The following is a 9,413-nucleotide window of genomic DNA, read 5'->3' as shown; positions in this document are numbered from 1 at the left end:
AAGGACCCAGACGTAACGGAGTCGCAATCATTGTCAAAGAAGAAATTCGTAACTGTATCCGAAATTTCGTCCCTTTCAATGATCGTATCATGATGATTCAGCTGCAAAATAAACTACTGAATATTAATATAATACAAGTCTATGCGCCAACAGCTGACAAACCAGATAAGAAATTGAGCAATTCTACAGCCAAATTAAACAAATTCTCCGGAGCACAAAAAAACATGAAGCTACAATTATTATGGGAGACTTCAACTCAAAAGTTGGTGCCGAAATCACACAAGATATAACCGGAAAGTATGGACTTGGAGAAAGGAACGAAAGAGGGCAAAGACTAATACAGTTCTGCCAAGAAGAGAAATGCATTATAGCAAATACTTTGTTTCAGCAACCTAAAAGACGACTATATACCTGGAAATCTCCAGCTGATCAAGAGGGAAAGATAGTCAGAAATCAAATTGACTACATTATCATTAATAGAAGGTTTAGAAACAGTATTACATCTGCAAAAACATACCTAAGTGCAGACGCAGCAACTAACCATAATCTGCTCTGTGCTGGATTCAAACTAAAACTAAAAAGAATAAAAGCCCCCACAACGCAGAAGAAACCTAATACTCGACTCCTAAGAAATGCCGTAATATCAGATGAGTTCGGAAATAAGATAAATCGTGAGATTAAAAAACAGTTAGAAAGATCTGGACAAGAAAATATCGGTCAAAATCTAGATATCATGAATTCCGCCATGGTCACCATAGCAAACGAAGTTTTGAAACCAGAAAAAGACCCAATAAAGAAAAAGGATTGGATGACCGATAAAATACTCTAGACCTTATTCAACAAAGAAGAAATTGGAAAAACAAAGACGAGATTCGGTATAGAGAGATATATCGACAAATAAGATACGAGGTTAAGCGAGCAAAAGAGGACTGGATGGAACAAAGATGTCGTGAAATGGAAGAACTACAAAGAAAACATGACGAGTTTAATATACATAAAAAGCTTAAAGAAATTACCTACACTCAGAGAAAAAGAACTCCTCACTTTATGAGAAACTCCAAAGGTAAAATAATTCTCGACTTGGATGAAAAAAAGGAAGAATGGACTAACTATATAAAAGAGCTCTTCCTGGATACGAGGCCACCACTTAACACCACAAAGTATACGAATACTGGTCCTAGTATTTTAAAAGCGGAAGTAGAGAAAGCCATCAAACAGAGCAAAAATGGGAAATCTCCAGGCCCTGACCAAATACCATCAGACTGGCTCAAACTTCTGGATGACGACAATGTCTCACAACTAACAAACATTTATAACCATATATACGAGACTGGCATGATGCCACAGATATGGTTAGAGTCTACATTTATTCCACTCCCAAAAAAGCCTAATACATCATCATGTAAAGACTTTAGACTAATTAGTCTCATGAGCCACTCTCTCAAGCTACTTCTTAAGATAATTCTTAATAGAATCAAGCAGAAATGTGAAGAGACAATGGGAAACAAACAATTCGGTTTCAGAGAAGGATTGGGAACAAGGGAAGCTTTGTTCTCAATGTTAACATAACTTCAAAGATCATTGGAAGTACAGAAACCAATTTACGTCTGCTTTATAGCTTTTGAGAAGGCGTTTGATAGAGTTCAACATGATAGGTTGTTTGAATATCTAGAAATGATTGGAATAGACGATAAAGATCTGAGACTTTTACAACATCTATATTGGAATCAAGAAGCTTCTATTCTGGTAGACGGCAAAGAAACAGACAAAATTTGCATTCAAAGAGGTGTCAGACAGGGTTGTGTGTTATCCCCAACTTTGTTTAATGTATACTCAGAAATAATTTTTAATGAAGCCTTGGAAGGACAATGTGGAGTTCGAATCGGGGGAGAAACTATTAACAACATCAGATATGCAGACGACACCGCGATCATGGCTGAAAATATCGAAGATCTTCAATTCCTTATAGATCGAGTCACTAGAGAATGCTCCAATAACGGACTTAACATAAATGCAACAAAGACAAAGTTACTTGTGGTTAGTAAACAAGACGTCGGCCCTATGCAACTAATTGTCAATGATGAATCAATAACAAAAGTTAACCATTTTAAATACCTAGGATGTTGGATAAACGAGACACTAAATCCGGATGAAGAAATTAAAACTCGTATAGAAATTGCAAGAGGAGCATTTATGAAACTTAGATCTATTCTGAGCAACTCTCAGCTGAACTTACAACTAAGAATCAAGTTCCTAAAATGTTATGTGTATCCTGTATTACTATATGGATGTGAAACCTGGATCATGAAGGTTAACATGATGAACAAATTAGAAGCCTTTGAGATGTGGTCGTATCGTAGAATGCTCAGAATATCTTGGGTTCAACGCATTTCAAACAGAGAAGTCTTAAACAGAGTAGGTCAAGGCGAAGGTGACTTAATGAAGATGATAAAAAAGAGAAAACTTGAATATCTGGGGCATATAATGAGAGGTAGCAGATACAGGATGCTGCAGTTAATACTCAATGGAAAGATCGACGGAAAAAGAGGAATTGGTCGAAAGAAATATTCATGGCTCCGAAACCTTCGTCAATGGACTGGCTTATCAGCAGATCAATTGTTACATGCCGCACAAGATCGAGAACGATATCGGCAAATTGTTATGGAAGCTACCTACGCCTAAAAATTTGGGCACGGTACTTAAAGAAGAAGAAGTTACCGTGTGACTGCGACAATTCTTGAGTTCTTCTAAACGCTGCTAAATACATTTTATTGATCCACATTTCGAAATTCAATTATATACTTTTAATGATAAAACCAGGTCTTCACCTGTAAATCTTGACCCCAATTTGTCACACGCCACTCACGAACGAAGATTCAACCAAAAGTGAAAGCTCCAGTTCTTTTAGTTCGTCACAACGACGGCCCCAGAACACGAAAGAATCCACCACTACCAACCCACGAACCTAACAGCAGTTTTAAGTGTGTTGTGGTATGGCGTCATACAAGTCAACCAGTGATACCACACATAATTAGATGTTGCATCGTCGCAAGAAATTTTAAATATAAAAGATAATAATCAGAAATAGAGAAAATTAGAGAAATTAATTAAGAGATCGAGAAAAATAATTATAAAAAAAATAATTTAGGAGTTCACCCCGTCCGATATTCCTTGCAAGGCGCTGCTTACAACATTCCTTGCTGTAGAACTTGTAGACGCTCCTTGTTCCCTGATATTGTGCTTTACACATTTTACAGATAAACAGGAATGACTGAGATGGTGACGATTTGACTCGACCAGACACGACAAACGTTAGAATAGAATAGAAATATGCTTTATTGTCACTGAAAATTTTTACAATTTTATGGACAAAGCTTACATACAGTCAAAAGAAAACATAATATCAATAACAAATAACAACAAGTACAATTTACTAAAATAAGATAAATCGTCAATATATGTATGTACAGTATAATATAAGATATAAAAGCCAAGACAAAAAAAATTTTATTACAAACTTTATATAAATTGCAAATTGAACATACTTACAACAAATATAATAAAATACATAAGGAACTGACAAATTTATGCTACTGCGTATGAAACCCAATTTTCTTAGTTATTCATTAAGAAATTCTTCTATTGAATAGTATGGTCTTTTAGATAGATAGGCTTTTGTCATTTTACGGAACTTTGGGAAAGATGTTACAGATTTAAGTTGTAACGGGAGATGGTTGTACAGTTTCTTTGCGGAATATAATATAGATTTCTTTACTAACTCAGTGGATGGAATCGGTAAATAAATGTCAAAGATTGAATTTCTGGTGGAGTAAAGATGATTGGGCCTTGCTGGAAAGACATGAAGGTGTTTACGAATTAAACAAACCGTTTCTAGAATATATAAAGATGGAAGTGTTAAAATTCCGTGATCTCTGAAGTAACTTCTACAATGTGTAGATCTTCTGAGGCCAAACAGATGTCTTATTGCTCTTTTTTGCAATTTAAAAATAACATCAAATTGAGCAGCTGTACTAGAACCCCAAAAAGGAAGACCATGTCGAAGATGAGACTCGAACAACGAAAAATATGTTATTTTAGAAAATGCTAAATTGAGTTCCCTTGAGACAGATCTTATTGCATAGCAAGCTGAGGCGAGTTTCTTACTTAACGAATCGATATGAAGGGACCATTTGAGGTTGCGGTCTAAAAAAATACCAAGAAATTTTACAGAATCAACGGTACTGATCTGGCTGTTATTAAGAGGCAAAGGTTGAAGAGCTCCTTTATAGGATAATGCTACTGTTTTATTTACGTTAAAAGAGAGTAAATTAGAGTCAGACCAGGTCTTTATCGTCAGTAGATCCGAAGTTATAGTTTCATGAAGAGATGCAATAGTTGAGTTGCTCCAAGTGATACTGGTATCATCAGCAAAAAGAAAAATTTTCCCATCGATTTTTAAATTAGTGATGTCATTTATAAAGATAAGGAACAGAAGAGGACCCAATACTGAACCTTGTGGTACTCCACATACAATGTTTTTGAGACTAGAGTCAGTATCATTTGCTCTAACTAGTTGTTTCCTATTATTCAAGTAGGATTGGAACCAATTTAAAGAAATACCTCGAATTCCATAGAAATTTAGTTTTGTAATCAAGATGTCGTGATTTACGCAATCAAAAGCTTTGGCATAGTCGCAGAAGACAGTGGCAGTATAAAGATTATTGTTCAATGCTTGGTAAACCTCATGTAGTACAGAAAACATGGCATCAGTGGTACAATTATTTGTTAAAAAGCCGAACTGATTTTGTGATAAAATGTTGTTATCAACGATAAAGGACATAAGTCGAGTTTTAACGAGTCTCTCGATAATTTTGGAGATTACCGGTAGTAAGGCAATAGGTCTATAGTTGCAGGCATCAGATTTTTCACCACCCTTATGAAGAGGAATAATAATGGCTGTCTTTAGGCACTCTGGAAATTTACCTTTTTCGAAGGAATCATTAATTAGAGAGACTAGGATTTCCAACACGTTTTCTGTGAGATTAGAGAAAATTTTTATAGATAGTCCATCAGTACTACAAGATGATTTGCTTTTGATACTATTGATTGTTTGGATCAGTTCAGAGTTATCGACTGGTCTTAAAAAGAATGAATTCGAGACCTTTCTTGAGTTAGGTAGATAGGAAATGGGATCTTGTTGCGGCAAAATAGTTGATGTTATATTTTTACTCACATTAACGAAGTAGTCGTTTAGAATTTCAGGATCTGGAAGGAAAAATGATTGAGCTGTGTGAGTTTTATTTCGAAGATCGTTTATTATAGACCAAGTTTATTTTGCAACACTTCTAGAGCTTCCCAGACGATTTTGATAATAGGCTTTTTTAGCTGATCTGACAAGTTTTAGATATGTTGTCCTGTACTTCGTGATATATTCAGTGACAGAAACATTGGTAGTAAATTTCTTGATGTATAGTAGTGAACGCATATTCTTGGCTGATATGCGAATACCTTTCGTAACCCAAGGTTTCCGATGTTTTGGCTTAATAGGGATTAAAGGAAATGCTTTATTGAAGATGCGGAGAAGCTTATCTAGAAAAACACTGAAATTATAGTCCACGTCTATAGAAGGAAAGTGCCACTCAGAAGTTAAGCATAAATTTTGGAATTTACGAAAATTCCCGGTGGAAAAAATCCTACCTAAACGTCGGGTTTTTGATGAGGGTTTGCTGAAGATGTTAAACTTCGTATACACTGCTTCATGATCAGATAGTCCCGCATTAATAACTGTAGAGCAGACATCAAGGGGTGAGAAATCGGAGACAATATAATCGATTATGGTAGATGTAGTTTTTGTAATCCTTGTAGGAGAATTAACGTGCATTGAGAGACCATACGATTCAAATATGTTGGCCAGGGACACTTTGGTAGCACAAGCAGCAGCATAATTAATGTTAAAATCACCGCATAGAATTTTTCTGCTTTTATGAGGCAGGTCATCTAACAAATTTATGGTTGGTTGATGCGGTGTTGCCTAATCGAATATTATTTTAGAGGTTGTCCATTGAACTGTAATATTAATACTCCATAATTACTGTAATGAGTTTATAATAGTTATATTCAGTGGTGTAGTGGTAAAATTAGCTGTGCCGGAGCTATACCTCTACCGGAAAATTTTTGAAAATTAGCCTACTACCCAAATCGTGAGTTTTAAGGCCCTTTGGCAAATGTTTTGAAAAGTTTAATAATTAAACTAATTAATGATCTTTTAGAGTGATAGTAGTTACAGTAGGGCCTCCTACACATTCTCCTCCAAAGAATAATTTTAACTTTAAAATATGGTAAGACTTGCTTAAGGTAGATTATTACAGTTTGATACCTTAAAAACTGTTTTTAAGGTATCAAACCATAATAATCTACCTTAAAAACTCTATAATTTAAGTTGGAAGCCTTGCTGACAAAAATTAAAAAAACACTGGTGTAAGTTAGGCAAATATTGTAAATGACTAAGTTTTCATTTTCAGTAGTATTAATTTATTATTGTGAAAAAATACACCCACAAGTTACATTAGTATATATATTTTTTATTATTTAACACACACAAACATTATAATCTGTGCCAAAAAAATTAAGAATTATTTGAAAAAACTACATACAGTACAAATAACTTGTGTATTTAACAAAATACATATAATAAATACATCAGATTAATTATAACATACATACTCAAAGTAAGTGCCAAAATGCATCCTTCTTTGCGTTCTTTTTTGGGTTTTCTGCAACTCTTGTCCTGGAATCGTCTGCAGACCGGTGGCTCCTCAGCCATTTAGTGACGTACGTCTCAGGCTGCCATTCTTGGAGAGGTGGACCTTGGATTTTTATGAACATCAATGATGATACATGAGCAACAGTCAAAGCGTTTCTTGATGGTGTAACCATATTGTTCATACAACTGAAACCCCGTTCACAATCAGCTGAGCTGCAAGGTATTATTTTAGTGCAGTTTAACAGTTCTTGCAATCCATCAGGCACTTGTCGGCTGTTGTCCAAATAGTCTCTGTAGGCAGAGACAGCTTTGTTGACGTTCAATTTAAATCTCTTGCACAGTTGCTCTACTTGAGTTTGACCAAAACTTGGTGGAATGCAGGTTGGCCAATACTCAGGTTCTAATACTTTAAAAGAGTTTATAAGATCTTCATATTGGGCTTCCCCATCAAATGTGGTGACAAACATTCTTTGCTTTAGGTTATTTATAACACTAGAAATAAGTTGCTGTCCATTGAACGATACAATTTTTGGATTAGTTTTTAACACAACTGATGCAAAATTTCCTTCTTTTATGGCGATTTGTGCTTCCAGAACTTTCGTGCCTGGCTTCTCCTTTAAGTGCTCTAAATATCTTACGGATCTGTTTATCAGTTTGTCTGCATACACAATAGAAGTGTTTCTATTCTCTAAGCTCTCTGATAACAAAGCCAATTCAGCAAGAATGTCAAACATAAAGGCCAAGTTTAGTAGAAAACTCTGAGATGTTAGCCTATTTAATAAACCACTATATTTGCTTTTTTCAGTCGATGTTCTGTCAGGATCGTTTATGGCTTTAGAGAAATGGTTTGCCAAAGCTTGAAAGCCAAACCACACAGCCGAAACGGTACGAAAGCTACTGGCTACCCATCTTGTGCTCAACACTCTTCCGATTTTGTTCATCTGAATGTCAAGTTCTTGTGCACAGTCTTTTAACTCACGCTTGTTTTTTGGAGAGGCGCTGTACAGCGAGTACAGTTTGTCCATAAATATCTGGAAATGATTCACTCCGGCCACTTCGCTGACTGCGTCCCCAATAGCCAATTCCAATCTGTGATTTAAACAGTGCCAAACGATTATATCAGGGTACAAAGTTGAAAACCTCTTTGCCACTCCTGAGTGTTTCCCTAACATAACACTAGCCCCGTCACTTGTGAAAGAAACTAAGTTCTGTTTTAAATAACCATTGTCAAACCCATATTGTTCAAGGCACTTAAGTGTACTGTTAAAAACAGATTCGGCCCTTTGATCAGGAAGTTCAACTAGATCTAAGAACAAAATGTTAGGGGACTTTTCTTTACTTATTTCACACTTCAAATAAATTATGAGTACTGACTTTGAACTTATGCTGGTGGATTCATCAATAATGATAGAAATTTTCCCAGAAACTTCCTTAACCTTATTCAATATTCTTAACTTCATCTCTTTTGATATATGATCAATAATTTCTACAGCACTGTATCTTGAATGAAGGCCTACACCGATATCTACTCCATTTAGTTTTTGAAGTTCTAATAAACCGAAATGATCGTTATATGGTCGGTCGTTCTTAGCTATGTAGTAAGCTGACCTAAAAATAGCTTTAGTTGATTCCATGTGAGCTGTATTTGCAGAATCAACTAATTGCGTAATAGGATTTTTATGAGAGGATTCAACAATGGCCTGAGCAGTACTATGTGCTTTGGACTGTTTGTGCTCTATAATTTTTTTTCTAAGTGATTTGAGCTGGTTAGTTCGGTTTGAGCCGTAACAGCTAACTTGAAATGTGCGCCACTCATGACTTAAAGAAACGTGTTCTTTCTTAAAAGCACCCATAGTTGTGACTTCAAAACAAACTTTGCAGCCTAATTTACCTTCTTTGCAATCTATCCAAGGATAAGTTTCCTTCTTACGAGTCCACATCTCTTCTGTCCAAACGTCAGGCCATTTTGTTTCTTTTTCCTTATTCGTTGATGTGCTGGGTTCACTTATTTGTTCGTTTTTATTTAAAGAGTTTCCAATCGCTAATTCATCAACCGAAACAACATTGGATTTATCTTGCTTGGTTCCTTTAGGTAGGCCTAACGTGTTTAGTTCACGTTTCACCGACGCACTAAAAAATGAGGTTAAAGTTTTTTGTTTAGGTTTAGAGTTATCCATAGCGATTCTACAGGTAGCTTATGTCAACAGATTTGGACGTTGGGCAAAGATAACACAACTATTAAAACTATTTCACCTCTTCCAGTAGGTATCCGCGACACGTAACGTAATAATTGGAGCAGAAACACTAAATTAATATACAGTGCACGTGCACTAGGCAAAGCAGACGAGACGCAACTACAACTGAGCAGGATTAGCATGGCCGGGTGGGCTGGAGATGCGCAGTAGCTACGGAGTGGATTTCAGTGGTGGGGGAAGCGACTCCGGCGACTCAGTCTGTTGCCGCTCTCACTGCCGTGTGTATCGCTCCAGTCTACAGTGTACAGGGCCAGCTCGCTCCGCTACCGCTCCTCGGGCGGGGCGCGGGTGATCGGAGCGTCGAGTGAGCTAGAGAGAAATCGAGGGGGAGAGGCGAGAGATAAGAAGGACACAATATTTCAATATTGTTGTGGCTATTCCTCCTTCCGTGGTGG

The 9,413-nt window shown here is 36.3% G+C and overlaps 1 protein-coding gene across 1 annotated transcript; it reads right to left on the bottom strand.

Moving 5' to 3' along the window:
- Nucleotides 1–6,723: 6,723 nt before the first annotated feature.
- Nucleotides 6,724–8,940, bottom strand: LOC126891301 (E3 SUMO-protein ligase KIAA1586-like). Its single transcript, XM_050660479.1, has one exon. It carries the CDS (start codon nt 8,938–8,940, stop codon nt 6,724–6,726), a length of 2,217 nt encoding a protein of 738 aa, XP_050516436.1.
- Nucleotides 8,941–9,413: the final 473 nt, after the last annotated feature.

Source organism: Diabrotica virgifera, chromosome 9 (genome assembly GCF_917563875.1).
Source record: "Diabrotica virgifera virgifera chromosome 9, PGI_DIABVI_V3a".
Taxonomy (NCBI): Eukaryota; Metazoa; Arthropoda; class Insecta; order Coleoptera; family Chrysomelidae; genus Diabrotica; species Diabrotica virgifera.
The sequence above is the reverse complement of the archived record's forward strand: the minus strand, read 5'-3'. Positions and strand labels throughout refer to the sequence as shown.

Bases quoted from the DNA above. Each gene is read 5' to 3' on its own strand.
- LOC126891301 (XM_050660479.1), bottom strand. From the start codon at position 8,940: ATGGATAACTCTAAACCTAAACAAAAAACTTTAACCTCATTTTTTAGT.